The sequence below is a fragment of the Lepisosteus platostomus genome, chromosome 5, assembly GCF_059453375.1.
Source record: "Lepisosteus platostomus isolate fLepPlt1 chromosome 5, fLepPlt1.hap1, whole genome shotgun sequence".
NCBI classification, from domain to species: domain Eukaryota; kingdom Metazoa; phylum Chordata; class Actinopteri; order Semionotiformes; family Lepisosteidae; genus Lepisosteus; species Lepisosteus platostomus.
In genome coordinates this window covers 1,722,554-1,739,508 of record NC_142615.1, presented here as the reverse complement: position 1 = coordinate 1,739,508, position 16,955 = coordinate 1,722,554, and the positions used below count along the sequence as shown (strand labels likewise).

Below are 16,955 nucleotides of genomic sequence, written 5' to 3'. Positions count from 1 at the left end.
GCACAAGCATGTAGCTCCCACCCTGGTGCACGGCCGGCACCAGTGGTGGCAGATACATGAGAGAAAAAAAGACAGAAATTGGGATGTGACTTAAAAGTGTGTTTACGGGGAAAACAAAAACCCGGAAGAAAAGATACTTTACTCGCTACGAAAGAGTATAGAAAAAAAGCTTAAAGAGGCAGTACAGGAGAATGAGAAACTAAAGAAGGAATTGACTCCTGGTCACGCTGCACTGGTTAATGTGCTACAGCCGGCGACTAAGTTATATCCTGCTCTCCCACAGGGAACAAACGAAAATAATTGGGATCAATTTCCACAGTGGCCATATGGAGAAGGGGGGTCTGATTGGGATAACACTTGGTATGAGTGTGATAAAGACGGATCAGGGTCTCCCCTGTTAGAGGGAGGGCGCCCGCAGATCTGTACTCTCACTCGAAGTGGGAAAGGACTTGATGTAGCAGGGGCTGCGCACTCTAACACTGTCTCGCACCCCGTCGAGGGGGTCTGCACTCGCACCCACCTTCCCTGATTCCCCCATACGATCAAATCCAAAACCGGAAGATATTGACCGGTGGGCTAAAGTACCGCACCCGAAATTAGGAATGCAGCGAACCTGGAGTGCGCTTCAGGAATTAAAATGATTCATGTAGAAGTAAAACAAGAATACAGCACATTGTAGTACGAAGAGAAAAATATATTCTCGATGTGTATGTGTGTTTTATGAATTTGTGTGCCGGCATGTATGTGTGTAACTGTGAGTTTTGGTCTACTAAATGACGGTGTGAGTGTGTTTAGCCAGCGGGACTGGCTAGAGACGTAACTAAAGAGACTTGACGAAAATCAACTTAAGGAGATTGGAAAATATAAGAGCGTCTGAAACATATAAGTACAGTACAGGTGGACGTAAAAGGAGTTAGATAAACAGTTTTTGTATTTTTTATACAATTAGTTGCAATAGTGGAAACAATTTGGTTTTATTCGAATGTCTCGAAACCAGACATGCTGAAACGCTGTAGGTTTAGAATCGAGACTGGGGAGAATAACGTCTTGTGAGAAGATCTGTTTACCTAACGATTAGATCCTGTAAATCCCTTGTAGCCTCCCTAAGTCTGTCCCAGTCCAGTGGATAAAAATGTACTGTTAATGGAGTGGTGGTTTCTCTGTTAGGGGATACTGGAGCACTACTGTCCTGCTTGTTTCACTCCTCTGTTCAACAGTGTGCTATAGAGTAATGTATATGGGGAGACAGCAGGAAGCCACAGGAGTATTGGGGCAGCAAGTTTTACTTGCCGAGTACCAGATTTTAATGGGTGGTTTTATCCCAGATCTATTGGGTTGGAATATTATGCATTACAAAGAATGACTATCCAGAACAGGGTGTCACGTGGCTTCAACTGGCTGTGATCACTCAGTATGTTGATAGTATTCTGAGTGCTTCCCCTGACGAGGAAACCCACAAGTCTGAGTTGCTTCAGCTTTAGAGTGTCTAATAGAAGCAGTTCTGATAAGGCCCTTTTGTGTCTAGCATTGTGAAATTTTAACAGGGCCTGGGTGCAATGTTTTTACAGGGTGAGCACAACTCTTAACAGATCTGCTTAAGGGGGGAGTGCAGTACAAGGACAAGATTGCCTTGGTTCCCGCAGCAAAAGCCGCCTGTAATAATTTGAAACAAGCTCTCTTACAGGTGCTGAGACTGGGGTTTCCTCAGAGGGATCAACCATTCCTTTGTATTATTGCAAGTAGCTGACAGAGGCCACCCAAGGAGCCCGCGAGCAGGTCCTGGAGGCGTGGGGACCACCACCTGAAGGAGGGCACAACCTCATCCCAGGAGAGTGGGTGTGGATCAGGAAATTAACTGATAACAGTTAACTGATAAGGATTGCAGATGCAAGCTTATTTCTTATTTTCAGAGGCATGGGGAGCGCCAAACGGAACATCTTTCATTTGTGGAAAACGAGCCTACCCATGGTTGCCAGCCCAGTGGTCTGGCTCATGTTATTTAGGATATGTGGTTCCTCATATCCGTGTTCAAACCCACAGCCCCTTCGGACCTAACCACAGACCACAAAGAAAACTGGCTGATTGGGAATATTATTTAGGTATAATGTTTCCACAAGCTGGCATGAACTTTCTGAGTCGAGAGTTAATTCAAATGGCCTCGACTTTAGAAGAATTAGCAAAGTCTACCTCATCTAGTCTGAAGGCTGTTAATGATGAGATGGTAGCCCTCAGAACAGTGGCCATGCAGAACCGACTAGCTTTAGATTATGTACTGGCGGCCCAAGGAGGAACGTGTGCAGTAATTGGCACTGAATGCTGCACATATATTCCTGATAATTCTGAGCACATCTCAGATCTGGCCCAACACATTTACAATGAGGGACAGAAATATCAGGACTATTATACTGAAAATTGGGGAATTGGGTCTTGGGTAAAGTCTGTGTTTGGGGCCTGGGGTGGAACCTTTTTACAGTGTTTATTTGTAGGAATAGTATTGTTTATATGTATAATTGTAATCATCACGTGCACAAAAACATGTATCACATCTTGCTATAACCGTGGAACGTACAATGTCATGGCAATACAGACCTGTTCGCCAAGAAAGGAAAGATCTGCCCTGACATTGTATGTATAAAATAGGCTACACTGACGTATGCCATATTTTATAAGGGGGGAATGAAGAAAGATGTGAAGACGGGGGTTTGAATTTAATCCTTTCTGTAGGGGGTTTAGACTTCTAAGTCACAAGCTGGGGTTTATGGCAGGAAAGGGGGTTCACTGATAAGGACTGCAGATGCCAGCTAGGAACCCCCCTGGGTGTAATGTTAAACTGACCATTTGTCCAGAACATCGTAAACTGGCCAAATACCATGAACCTCCCTCTTTACCATCAGACCGAGTGACGTCAGAAACGGAGAAGAAAACACTATATAACCCAAAAGTTTGTACCAGTACGGGGAACAAGACTTCGGTTTTGTTGTTTCTTGCGGGAAACAAGACTTTGGCTTTATTGTTCCTTGCATGCAATAAACTCATCTGTTTTACTTCATCTCGGGATCCAGAACCTTATTCGTTCTGTTACAACAGGTACAAGGAAGTATCTGTAGAGAGAAACAGCTCCTAATATGGACATTTAGAACGAGCTCTGCTACCACCAGCCTGCTGTATGAAACCCGTGACCTTTGACATGATCAGAGGCTGCTGTCACGTCTGTATCCTGTATCCTCTCCACACGCGTGAAGCCAGGACTCTGCTGACCCACACCGAACCCCAGTGAAGAGTGAAGAGTTGTGTCTTATTGTAGAGAAATCACTTCCAGTCGGGGGTTATGAATAGTTGTTTGACTTATTGACTTAACCGCTCGGTCGGTTCCTGATTTTCACCAGTTTCCGAACCCCTCAGTTGTGACAATATCAAGAGGACCAGCTCCGTTTCTCCTCTCAGTACTTCATGGAAGACGTTACAAATATATTTGTACACTGGATTTTCTTTCTGGTTTTGTTGATCTCTTTCTTTAATGTTTACAAATGTCAAGAAACACTTCCGCATAAAGCACCCTCAGGGGTAGATGAAAATGAACATGAAGCAGGAGGCCATGAGGGCTGAGCTGGAGAGAACCCACCAGGAGAGAATAGAGGAGCTCAAGAAGAAACACCAGGAAGAGCTGAAGAAGATCAGGGAGGAGGCTGAAAACTCACAGTACAACTTCAGTTCCACCGAAGCCCTGCAAATTAGCTGGGAGATGTTTAAAGATCTGTTCAGAATAAAACATTAATAGTTCAAGAGTAACGATTTGAGAGCACCTACAGCAAATGTTTAATCAGGTCAATTCTACTCTCATGATTTTAAGATTATCAATAAGTTTAAACTGTCCTTCCTGTCCTATTTTCTATTGGTTTTATGGTTTAGTAATACTCTTTGCATCACTGTAAATCCAAAATAAATGGTTTACTGGCTTTCTCTTGTGACTTAATTAGTGTGACTCTCACTGTAGAAAAAGGGAAACACTGCTGTATTGAGTCTGAGCCCCATTCAGAACCGTATTCTGTACTGTGCTCCTGTTTGCATACAATAAAGATCTGCTTTCCTGCTCTGCTCAAGAACCTGATCGTTGAGTGATTTCTACAACCCTTAACCACCGTAATCTCTGGGCTCAACATCTCAGTTTCTGATAGAAATGACATTTAGCCCAAGAGCTGACTATACCTTGTACAGGTAACCCACCCAAACCCACTTAGGATGAGACGCAGCAAATGGTGTATCCACTACTTTATTATATGACAGTAGTCTATGACTGCAACGGCCCTGTGTTGGGTATCCTGGTGCAGGCACCTTTATACAAGAACACTTGACTTCATAACATGTAGTAAATGAAGATCACACTTGAGGCACACTGATAAGAAGGAACATTCAAATCTCGCCTGACGTTCTCACTCATGGAAAGAGGAAAGGCAGTTCCTGGAACAGGGTTGTCCAGCTAGTGGGACTGACCTGCAGATGGACAGGATGGAGCAGTGGCCACCAGTCCAGGTCGTTCGATTTCGATTTTTAAGAACTTTATTTTCTTTTCACAATAAAATACAGGAAATCACAAATCAGAAAGCTTTACATTAATATACATACTTAAAACAGTATATATGATCACATCTCATTACATTTTGACACGGTAACAGTTACATAGCAACAATTTTCTTTTTTTCTGGTGCAAATCACATTCTTTATTTAAACATGATAATGTTTTTCACAGTCTCTTGAGATATTGTCCTATGCTCTCTATTTCCCACAGATTTTCTGCTTCCTCCCTCCCTTCTCTCCACAGATCTCTGAGGTAATAGTTCTCTCGGGTGATGAACAGGGCCAGGCTACCTGCTGCCTTGACTGGGACCTCGATGCCTTTGAACAGCCCCATGTTCCTCACTCTCCACAGGGCGTCTTTCCCACTGATCACCACGGCCCAGATCCTGTCAAACACGTCAGGAGGAAGTTTGACAGGAGAGATGCCGTATATGACGAAAGCAGTGGTCAGGGTAAATTGGGGCGAGAGAGCCTGCAACCAATCTTCAAACTGGGCCCAGAAGGCCTTAGCAAAAAAGCAGGACCACAGGAGATGGGTCACAGTCTCCTCCTCGCCGCAGCCCACCCTAACGCAGCGAGGGCTGGGGGTGAGGCCCCTACGGTACAAGAAAGTTCTTACCGGTAAGCACTGGTGGACGACACTCCAGGCTAAATCTCTGTGAATGTTGCACAGAAATTTAGAGGATGTGTGTTTCCACACCTTCCTTGTTTGGGCTGATGTTAAAATGCCCACAGGGGTCTGCCTATTGTTCTGGGGTGCTACGAAATCTTCCAGTTTTTGGACGCTGACATCTCGGAGGGGAATATGGCCAATTGGGTGAGATCTTAGAAAACTTTTAACTGTCCCATAAATTGCAGGGCATGTGTCAGAGAGTGGGACGTCCAGCTTGGGTCTGACACCCCACACTCTGAACACCTCCCTACCTACCCAGAGCCTGGAAAAATAAGTCCAGGTACGCGCTGCAGGTGCTGTTGCAAAGCCTCTCAGCACAGAGGCCAGGAAAATGCACAGCAGCTTCGTAGCAATATCTGGGACAGACTTCCCCCCTGAGGGTAGCGGCCTGTACATTATTTCCCTTCTGAGTCTTTCCTGCTTCCCACCCCATAGAAATTGAAACATCAATCTCCTCAGCACCGCCGCAACACGGTGTGGGATTGGGAAGGTAGAAGCCAGAAAATTCAAGACAGGCAAGAGCTCGGCTTTGATGACCAGCACCTTCCCTGTCATGGTGAGGTCTCGGTCCTTCCATTGCATCAGTTTTTTGTTTAAGATTGGCAATTTGTTCTGCCAATTTACTGTTCCCATCTCTTCTCCAAAATACACCCCCAGGACCTTAATTCTCTTCTCTTGCAGCCTGAGATCATGTCCTTCTTTTGGCTCCCTCCAGTTCTGATAAAAAATCTCACTCTTAGATTTGTTAATTTTTGCGGATGAAGCCAAAGAGAACCGATCACAGCACTGCAGAGCTCTGCTAATTGAGGCATTGTCAGAGAGGAGCAGGGTGACGTCATCCATGTATAGAGACGTCTTTACCTCTCCTCCCCCACTTCCAGGCACTGGTATCCCATTAATGGCCTGATCCTGGCGCAAGGCACAGGCTAAGGGCTCCATAGCCAAAACGAATAACAAGGGGGATAATGGGCAGCCCTGCCTCACCCCTGAACAGACTTCAAAGGTGCGTGATCTATTGCCATTAACCATGACTCTGCTGTTGCTACCTGTGTACAGCAGGTTAATCCACTTTCTCATGATGGGGCCAAACTTCATGTGCTCAAGTACCGATGTTAAGTACTGCCGGTTTAGGCGGTCAAAGGCCTTTTCTAGGTCTACACCTAAAATGCACAGCGGGAGGGAGCGATCCTCAGAGTACAGACAGACATCCCTCAACAAGGCCAGGTTGTCGCTCATCAGGCGTCCTGCTATCCCACAAGTCTGTTCTTTCCCTACCAGTGAGGCCACTACATTTTGTAGGCGCAGGAAAAGGGCTTTGGACAGGATCTTAGTGTCCACGCCTAACAGGCTGAGGGGTCTCCAGTTCTTTATGTCATTTTTTGCTCCTTTCTTAAACAAGAGAGAGATAGTGCCTTCTCTTAAGGAGTCAGGCAGCAATTCTGTCTTGTAGCTTTCCTCGAATAGGAGCAGTAGCGGATCCTGAAGCAGATCCCAAAAGGTGCAATAAAATTCTTTAGGGAGCCCGTCAGCACCCGGAGTTTTCCCCTTCTGTAAGCTCTCCATAGCCTGTCTCAGCTCTTCTACTGTCAAATCCCTCTCAAGTACTTCCCTATCTTCTTCACTCAAAATGTTTTCTAGCTTTGAGGTAAAAAAATGAATATCTTCATCCTTTACCTCTGTAGAGCTGTACAGTCTTGAGTAGAAGGCCTCGGTGCAGGAGAGGATAGCACTCGGCTCTGTTCTCTCTCGTCCCTCCTCATCAACTACACTTTCCATGACAGTCTTGGAGCCTACCACTTTCCTGAAAAAGAAGCAGGTACACTTCTCATTTTCTTCCAAGAACTGCACTCTGCTTCTTAACAGCACTCCTCGACTACTTTCTTCGGCTATGCTCCGGATGTCCTTTTTTAAAAGGGCGATATCCTCGAGCACATCGAAGCCACTGTGCAGCATCGTGTAGAGACGCTGCAGCTGCCTCTGTTTCCTGGCTAGCTCTCCTCTCCGTCTGGCAGCAGCCTTCCTTCCCTCAGCCATGAAAAAGGCCTTTGTCCTCACCTTCACCTCCTCCCACCACTCTCCTACTGACCCGTACAGACACTGCAAGGACAGCCACTGTGATAGTTTCTCCTTGTAGCGGGATACTACCCCCTCGTTCTCTAGCAGCTTTGTGTTGAGTTTCCAGAGGCCTGGGCCAAAGACAGTCCCGCCCTGGAGTTCCACTCTACACCCTAAAGCCTGATGATCTGAGAAGAAGACAGGCTGAAGAGTGACCCCAACAACTTTCACTCTCTCTGAGACAAAGCAGTAGTCAATTCTGGAGCTGCTATTCCTCCCTGACCATGTATATCCTGCTGTTGTGGGATATATACATCTATATGTGTCTGAGAGTTTAAAGTCTTGAACTAAGTTTTGCAGGGCCAGTGAGCTGGAATCCAATTTTATCGGCGAGCTAGACTGCCTGTCTGTGTGCTCTAAGATACAATTAAAATCCCCTCCCACTATCACGTCTGTGCTGCATAACAATAGGGGGGAGAGTGCCTTGAGTAGCTCCACCCTTCCTCCTACGTCAGTAGGGCAATACACATTGATTAGCCGCAGGTTAACGGTCCCCCATTCCACATCCACACACAGCAACCTGCCATCTATGACCCTCTGAATACTTTTCAATTTGAATGCCCATCCTTTGAAAAGAATGGCCACGCCAGAGGCTCTGTTGTTATTGTCCCCTGACCAAACAGAAGGCCCTTTATCCCACCTATCTTCAAAACTTTTATACCTCTCTTGATAGGCTAAAGCACACTCCTGCAACATCAACACATCTCCCTCTCTCTGCTGGAGGTAATCAAAGACAGACTGGCATTTAACTCTGTCATTGATACCTCTTGTGTTAAGAGAAATTATGTTAAGAGCCATATTACATAAGAAAGTGGAACCAGTCTTTACAAAACACATTTCTCTTCTGTCTCACCTGTTACCTTCTTCTTTTTCTTTTTCTTCTTACCAATTTCCTGCCAGCCATCCTCTGAATGAGCCTTCATCAGGGTAGCAGCAGTAAAAGTGTTCACGGAGTCCATTTCAAGGAAGGGGGTAGAGGGAGGGGTGGAGGGGTTCCAGCTGTCCCCATCGCCATGCTCTCCTTCCTCCTCGCTCGGGGAGAAAACGGAGTCATTTTTCCTTTTCCTCAAGTCCAGCTCCTGGGAGCACTGAGGGGAAAGGGGTGCAGCCGATGCACCAGTCTCCTCTTCCCCCTCACCCACCAGCTGCTGCAGATCCTCCGTGATGGACTGGATGGAGGAGAGGAGGGCATCTGTAGCACTTGCAGAGTCTGAGAAAAGCAGCTCCGCTGAATCCTGGGTATCCTCGCTGGACCCGCTCCACCGGGGGGCCCCACACTGGCCCTCGTTCTGAGGAGCAGGAGTGGGGGAGGGGTCCTCGCTGTTCTCGGGGGTTTTCAAACCCTCGTGCTTGTCTGGTGCAGTCTGCGGTTGTGGGGGCGTAGTGGATTTCTCTTCCACCAGCCCCGGAGCCACAGCAGGACTGATCCTGGCTGGAGGCTGAGAGTCTTTGTCCAACAAGGGTTCTTTGTTTGACTTGTTGTTTGCTTTGGATTTTCGGGCCGGTTTGGCTGAAACAAGCACTGCCTCATCCTTTCTCATTTTGAGTTTATTGGCGTAGGCGTGAGGGCAGTTCTTAAAAACGTGTCCTTCCGAGCCGCATAAATTGCACTTTGGCAGCATTGAACAGTCAGAGGCTAAATGTCCCTGTTTGCCACAGGTCTTGCAGCATTTCACAGTGCAGGACGATGCCAGGTGTCCCACAGCACCACAGCGCCGACACACCTTTGGTTGTCCCACATAAAACACATAGCCATTGCAGGCGCCCAGCCGGATTGTAGAGGGCAGGTGCCTTAAGCCTCCATTTACGCTGTCCGGTAGCAAGCGAACCTCGAATTTCCTTGCTCCTGTTTTTATACCATCAACATCTCTAACCTCAGTTCCATGGTGGACGGTGCAGTACTGGTTAAGCCAGGTGTGAATGTCCTCCGTCTTTGCCAGTTCCGAGAACATAACAACATGCACCGTTTTCCTCTCTCTCTATGTCAGAGGCTGCAAGTTGATCTTCTCAAGTGCAGGAACTTTGCCTCTTTTTGCCTCTAACACATCCACGCATTGTTCAAACAGAGGATAGGTAGCAAATACAACCTCAAATGCTTTCTGACCTGGGAGAGCGAAGATGAAATCCAAGTGCCGAGGTTCAAAGCCAAGTTCCTTCTGTAACACTTTTCTGCTGAACTGCATACGATCCATGAAGAGGTCATCCAAGAGCTCAAAACGTACAGCATTCTTACGGGATCCAAAGGTTGCCATTTCAAAAACCGCAAATCGAACACTGCTTCCAACAAAAGAAAAACAATCTTCTTGTGACTTAATTAGTGTGACTCTCACTGTAGAAAAAGGGAAACACTACTGTATTGAGTCTGAGCCCCATTCAGAACCGTATTCTGTACTGTGCTCCTGTTTGCATACAATAAAGATCTGCTTTCCTGCTCTGCTCAAGAACCTGATCGTTGAGTGAGTTCTACAACCCTTAACCACCGTAATCTCTGGGCTCAACATCTCAGTTTCTGATAGAAATGACATTTAGCCCAAGAGCTGACTATACCTTGTACAGGTAACCCACCCAAACCCACTTAGGATGAGACGCAGCAAATGGTGTATCCACTACTTTATTATATGACAGTAGTCTATGACTGCAACGGCCCTGTGTTGGGTATCCTGGTGCAGGCACCTTTATACAAGAACACTTGACTTCATAACATGTAGTAAATGAAGATCACACTTGAGGCACACTGATAAGAAGGAACATTCAAATCTCGCCTGACGTTCTCACTCATGGAAAGAGGAAAGGCAGTTCCTGGAACAGGGTTGTCCAGCTAGTGGGACTGACCTGCAGATGGACAGGATGGAGCAGTGGCCACCAGTCCAGGTCGTTATACTGCCAAACCAGTCACAGGCGTGTGCTCAGCGCTGGCCTTCTTGGACTAAATGGACAGGTTTCGTAAGAGATCTTAGACTGAGATAGTGGATAATCCAGGTGGCCTTGATAGACAGAAGCTACAGCACAATGAAAGAAGTTACCAAAACATTTTTATAAATCATTAAACTTCAGTGCTGCTGACGTGAGAGAGTACAGTACAGTGCACTTGATAACCCTGGAGATTGTAATTTAAGTAAACAACAACTCTGCAGATCCATAAAGAATGAATTTGTCGGTCTGGGTCAATAGTGTACAGTATCTGTCAGCACCTCCAGGTTTCAGTGAAAGTGAAAGAGAAGGAGCAGCTGTGAACTCTGACCCTGTCACCCACCACCATCGCTCTGACGTCACTAGTCAGGCAGGAGCTGCGCTGAGAAGTTGTCTTCAGTAGGTCCAGCTTGAAGGATCTGCTCCTGCGAGAGATGTTCATGATTTATACATGTTCTAGACACCATGGGGAATAATACAAGCAAAATGTTAGGATACAGTGGGATGTTGGGATAGTAGCATCTTACGTTGGGATATAACACAATAGTAAGGCCTCATTTCGAATATTGTGATTAGTTTTGGTTACTGTGTTATAGAATAAACATCGCTGCTCTGGAATCAGTCCAGAGAAGAGGAACAGACACTGTAGGAACTGAGTCTCTTCAGTCTGAAGGGAGTGTCCCACACTGACAGGCTGAGGGAACTGAGTCTCTTCAGTCTGAAGGGAGTGTCCCACTCTGACAGGCTGAGGGAACTGAGTCTCTTTAGTCTAACTCTGACTATTGGGAATATACCGAGGTATGTTACCCAGTGTACCAAGGTAGGTTACCCAGGATACCCAGGTAAGTTACCCAGTATACCCTGTATACCCAGGTGAGTTACCCAGTATACCCAGTATACCCAGTATACCCAGGTAAGTTACCCAGTGTACCCAGGTAAGCTGTGGGTTCATGAGTGTCAGTGAACAGTTCACAAACACACCATATAAGATCACAAGAGGAGAACAAGGAGGAGGAGAGGAGGAGGAGAACAGAGAGGAGAGAGGAGTGGGGACCTGAAGCAGGAGCCCCTGTTTCCTGATCATCCAGCCCACCCCTGACTGGAGCCAGTATCTGAGCTGGCTGTTCTGTGTGTCTGGGGACCTCGGGTATCCTGGGTAAAACAGACCTCGACTACAGAGGCGTCTTTCCTGCTTGGGGTGCAGTTTCAGAATCAGGAGATAGGAGATCGGCTCCTGTTGATTTTGTGCCATCCGGGTTCAGAGAGAGAGATCTGACTGCAGGGTGTGTCACATTTATCAGAAGGCAGCTCATTTCTTCTCTGGCCTCTGCAGGCACTATTGAACAGTTTCAAACGTAGAAGATGTCTGGGGGTTTCTGGGTGACCAGAACGTTAGGCCCCTGAAACGCCTTGTTTGTCAACACTGTACACAGAGTAACTTTTGTGTGGTATCTTTTCTTGTGTGCAGTCTAGTTTGTCTCTTGTCAATGTAGTGAGGAAGAATTTGGGTATTGACTTTTTTATGTACAGAAGTCACAAGTCATGCCTTCTTATTCAGCAACAGTATGAAATTGCAAGCACTTTATCTGATCTTTTGATGCTAACGATATAACTAGTTCAACGATATAACTACTTAACCTTCTGTTTGTAGACTTCCTGTTCACCAAACAAACTGTTCTGCGAAATCAAGTGGTCAGGTACAAGGAAGTATCTGTGGAGAAGAACAGCTCCTAATATGGACATTTAGAATGAGCTCTGCTGCCACAAGCCTGCTGTATGAAACCCGTGACCTTTGATATCATTATCAGAGGCTGCTGTCACGTCTGTATGAAAGTAAACTCTCCACACGTGAAGCCAGGACTCTGCTGGACCACACCGAACCCCAGTGAAGAGTGAAGAGTTGTGTCTTATTGTAGAGAAATCACTTCCAGTCGGGGGTTATGAATAGTTGTTTGAGTTATTGACTTAACTGCTCAGTCGATTCCTGATTTTCACCAGTTTCCGAACCCCTCAGTTGTGACATCAAGAGGACTAGCTCCGTTTCTCCTCTCAGTACTTCATGGAAGATGTTACAAATATATTTGTACACTGGATTTTCTTTCTGGTTTTGTTGATCTCTTTCTTTAATGTTTACAAATGTCAAGAAACACTTCCGCATAAAACACCCTCAGGGGTAGATGAAAATGAACACGGTGCAGAAGGCCATGAGGGCTGAGCTGGAGAGAATCTACCAGGAGAGAACAGAGGAGCTCAAGAAGAAACAGCAGGAAGAGCTGAAGAAGATCAGGGAGGAGGCTGAAAACGCACAGTACAACTTCAGCTTCACCGAAGCCCTGCAAATTAGCTGGGAGATGTTTAAAGATCTGTTAAGAAAAAAACATTAATAGTTCAAGAGTAACGATTTGAGAGCACCTACAGCAAATGTTTAATAAGGCCAATTCTACTTTCATGATTTTAAGATTATCAATAAGTTTAAACTGTCCTTCCTGTCCTATTAACTATTGGTTTTATGGTTTAGTAATACTCTTTGCATCACTGTAAATCCAAAATAAATGGTTTACTGGCTTTCTCTAGTGACTTAATTAGTGTGACTCTCACTGTAGAAAAAGGGAAACACTACTGTATTGAGTCTGAGCTCCATTCAGAACCGTATTCTGTACTGTGCTCCTGTTTGCATACAATAAAGATCTGCTTTCCTGCTCTGCTCAAGAACCTGATCGTTGAGTGATTTCTACAACCCTTAACCACCGTAATCTCTGGGCTCAACATCTCAGTTTCTGATAGAAATGACATTTAGCCCAAGAGCTGACTATACCTTGTACAGGTAACCCACCCAAACCCACTTAGGATGAGACGCAGCAAATGGTGTATCCACTACTTTATTATATGACAGTAGTCTATGACTGCAACGGCCCTGTGTTGGGTATCCTGGTGCAGGCACCTTTATACAAGAACACTTGACTTCATAACATGTAGTAAATGAAGATCACACTTGAGGCACACTGATAAGAAGGAACATTCAAATCTCGCCTGACGTTCTCACTCATGGAAAGAGGAAAGGCAGTTCCTGGAACAGGGTTGTCCAGCAGATGGACAAGATGGAGCAGTGGCCACCAGTCCAGGTCGTTATACTGCCAAACCAGTCACAGGCGTGTGCTCAGCGCTGGCCTTCTTGGACTAAATGGACAGGTTTCGTAAGAGATCTTAGACTGAGATAGTGGATAATCCAGGTGGCCTTGATAGATAGTAACTACAGCACAATGAAAGAAGTTACCAAAACATTTTTGTAAATCATTAAACATCAGTGCTGCTGACGTGAGAGAGTACAGTACAGTGCACTTGATGAACTCCGGAGATATTAATTTAAATAAACAACAACTCTGCAGTTCCATAAGAAAATGAATTTGTCGGTCTGGGTCAATAGTGTACAGTATCTGTCAGCACCTCCAGGTTTCAGTGAAAGTGAAAGAGAAGGAGCAGCTGTGAACTCTGACCCAGTCCCCCACCACCATCGCTCTGACGTCACTAGTCAGGCAGGAGCTGCGCTGAGAGGTTGTCATATCAGTGGGGTGAAAGAACTTTATTGCCATATGTGACCGGTACGATGGAATTCTTACCTACAGAAAGTCCCTCGAGTGTTAAAACAAGTGTAAAAACACAGAGTGCAGACAGCGCATCAAAACAACAGACAAACAAACAGCAGACAATGTACGAGCCAACAAGTAAACAGCTTGAACGTAAACATTGACTGGAGATGGGCAATAAATAAGAATTCATCATGAGGGAGAGGGTGATGGTGCAGGTGTGCTCCGAGGGACAGGGCCAATCGCCCTGCTTGTGGGTAGAAGCTATTGAGGACACTGGTGGTCTGTGTCCGTATGCTCTTGTGTCTCTTGCCTGAGGGCAGTGGGCTGAAGGGCTCGTGCCCGGGCTGGTGACGAAAGCATGTTTAGAGTTGTAGGTCATGTCGTGTCACCTAGGGTTCATATTGGTAAGACCACTAAGGTTACCTCCTAATTCACTACAGAGACGTGTTTCCTTCAGAGAGTCCTGTCCATCCTCTTCCTGGTGTACTCTAACCTGAGATCATCTCTTTGGATGGGAAACTGGTTGGCCTGTTGGCTTTAGCGCCCTCTGCTGGCCGGCTCCTTGAGAGCTCTGCCTGGCGATTATTCTGTCCCTCTTCTGGATTCTGGACTGCCCTTTTGCCCTTCGACTTTGGACCTCGCCTCTCGTTTCGGGTTGTTGGCCACTATTGGCACTTCCTGGATTTCGAACCACCTTTCTCCTCTTGACCGCGGACTCGCCTGACGTACCGGATTGTTCACCTGCTTGTTCCCCTACTGTACCTCCTCCTGCATCTGCACAGGACCCACACATCTCTTCACCTTCACTGGGGAGTCCTTACAGGTCATCACTGTATAAATGTGTTCTTATTCTTAATACATTGTTGTGCACAGTGTGATTACTCGCCTCTCGTTTCTTCTGCTCTCTGATCCACCTTCAGGGGTAGAAACGAGAGGACGTTTAATCTACCCCTGAAGGTGTTTTATGCGGTCTTGAGTGTGCTTGGTTCCTGCAGTAAAAAGTTTATTTTTGAACAAATTAAAAATACATTTAAATCCGTTTGGCATTCCCCTCAAGCAAAATGAGTGAAAAGGGCAATATTCTGTCACAGACTTCCCTTTTTCTACAGTGAGAGTCACACTAATTAAGTCACTAGAGAAAGCCAGTAAACCATTTATTTTGGATTTACAATGATGCAAAGAGTATTACTAAACCATAAAACCAATAGAAAATAGGACAGGAAGGACAGTTTAAACTTATTGATAATCTTAAAATCATGAGAGTAGAATTGGCCTTATTAAACATTTGCTGTAGGTGCTCTCAAATCGTTACTCTTGAACTATTTATGTTTTTTTCTGAACAGATCTTTAAACTTCTCCCAGCTACTTTGCTGGGGTTTGATGAAGCTGAAGTTGTACTGTGAGTTTTCAGCCTCCTCCCTGATCTTCTTCAGCTCTTCCTGGTGTTTCTTCTTGAGCTCCTCTATTCTCTCCTGGTGGGTTCTCTCCAGCTCAGCCCTCATGGCCTCCTGCTTCATGCTCATCAGCTCCAGCTTCTGCTGTTTCTCCAGGATCTGCAGCTCTTGCCTGTGTTCCAGGCTGAGTTTCCTCTTCATCTCCTCCTCCTTCTCCCGGATCTTCTTCTCGGCCTCCTCGAACATCTCCTGGGTGTAGTAGCCGCCCCCGTTGGCCTCCACCATGCGGTCGATCATGGTCAGCAGCTCCCTCACCTGGGTGCGATTCTTCATGTCTTTGTTGTTGAAGACGTGGTACCTGCTGCCACACTTCCGGATCACCTCCCGGAGGTCTTGATGGGTATTCTCCACGTAGTCGTCAATGGTTTCATCTTCCAGATCGTCCCCCCTGGTGAAGAGGACGATGGTGTAAGAATTGGCCCTTTCTCCAAAGAGCTCCTGCAGGGCCTCCACAGTGTTCTTCTCCTCCTCGGTGAAGCGGCCCACCTGGATGACCAGCAGGAAGGCGTGGGGTCCCGGGCAGGAGACGTGGACACACCTCACGATCTCAGGATTTATATATTCATCGGGGACGTCAGTGTCAAAGATGCCTGGAGTGTCGATCACAGCGACACGTCTCCCGTCGAACTCTGTGGACTGTTTCTCACAGCACTTTGTCACCGATTTGGTGCTGAGGGCAGATTTAAACCCCTTCCTGCCCAGAATGGTGTTTCCAGAGGCGCTCTTCCCCACTCCTGTTTTCCCAATGAGGACGATCCGCCTCTCCTGCAGCTGGTCTGAAAAGGAAAGAATTGCTTTTGAAATGGCACTCCTGAGTCAATTTCAGGTTTTCTACAGGAAGGTACAGGCAAGGACATGACAGTTCACTGTGCTGCAGGACTTCCACAGGAAGGTACAGGCAAGGACTTCCAATGGAAGAGACAACTCCAGCAGTGACGAATCTTACAGTCACACCTGCACCTCTCCAGAGACACACTGGCTCATACATTTGTCATCTGAGTCTTCTCTACATGTCCTGCTGTGCCATCTGGTGCTCACAACACATACACAACACAACACTCAACATTACCTTCCTGTTTCCTAAAGAGACGTGTTGCTCTCAGAAAATACTGCACTAGTCCAAATGTTCTGTAATCCAAATCATTTCAGGAAGTCACACTACCTCCAGTCTTACAAACCGAGAGGCGTTAAAAAGACAAGTGACCCTAGAGTTAGGGTTAGGGAGTCAGTAGTCAGCACTGCTGCCTGGCAGCACTGGGGCCCTGGGTTCAATTCCTGGGGTGCTGTCTGTGAGGAGTCTGCATGTTCTCCTCGTGTTTGTGAGGGTTTCCTCCCACAGTCCACAGACATGCTTGCGGGTTAAAGGCCTTCTGGGAGAACTTGCCCTGGTGTGTGTGTGTGTGTGTGTGTGTGTGTGTGTTTGTGTGTGTGTGTGTGTGTGTCCTGTGATGGACTGGTGTCCTGTCCAGGGTGTGTGTGTGTGTGTGTGTGTCCTGTGATAGACTGGTGTCCTGTCCAGGGTGTGTGAGTGTGTGTGTGTGTGTGTCCTGTGATGGACTGGTGTCCTGTCCAGGGTGTGTGTGTGTGTGTGTGTGTGTGTGTGAGTGTGTGTCCTGTGATGGACTGGTGTCCTGTCCAGGG

The 16,955-nt window shown here is 46.5% G+C and overlaps 2 protein-coding genes across 2 annotated transcripts in view; both read right to left on the bottom strand.

The window, feature by feature from the left end:
* LOC148662378 (uncharacterized) overlaps window positions 1-16,955 on the bottom strand; it is a 150,736-nt gene that overhangs the window by 44,084 nt on the left and 89,697 nt on the right. The gene's annotated exons all lie outside the window — the stretch shown is intronic.
* Window positions 15,002-16,955, bottom strand: part of LOC148662380 (uncharacterized) — a 56,314-nt gene continuing 54,360 nt past the window's right edge. Inside the window, exon 10 of the mRNA XM_088632847.1 lies at window positions 15,002-16,090. Within this exon, the coding sequence (XP_088488973.1) occupies window positions 15,180-16,090 (911 nt within the window). The 3' untranslated portion in view covers window positions 15,002-15,179. The remainder of the gene's footprint in view (window positions 16,091-16,955) is intronic.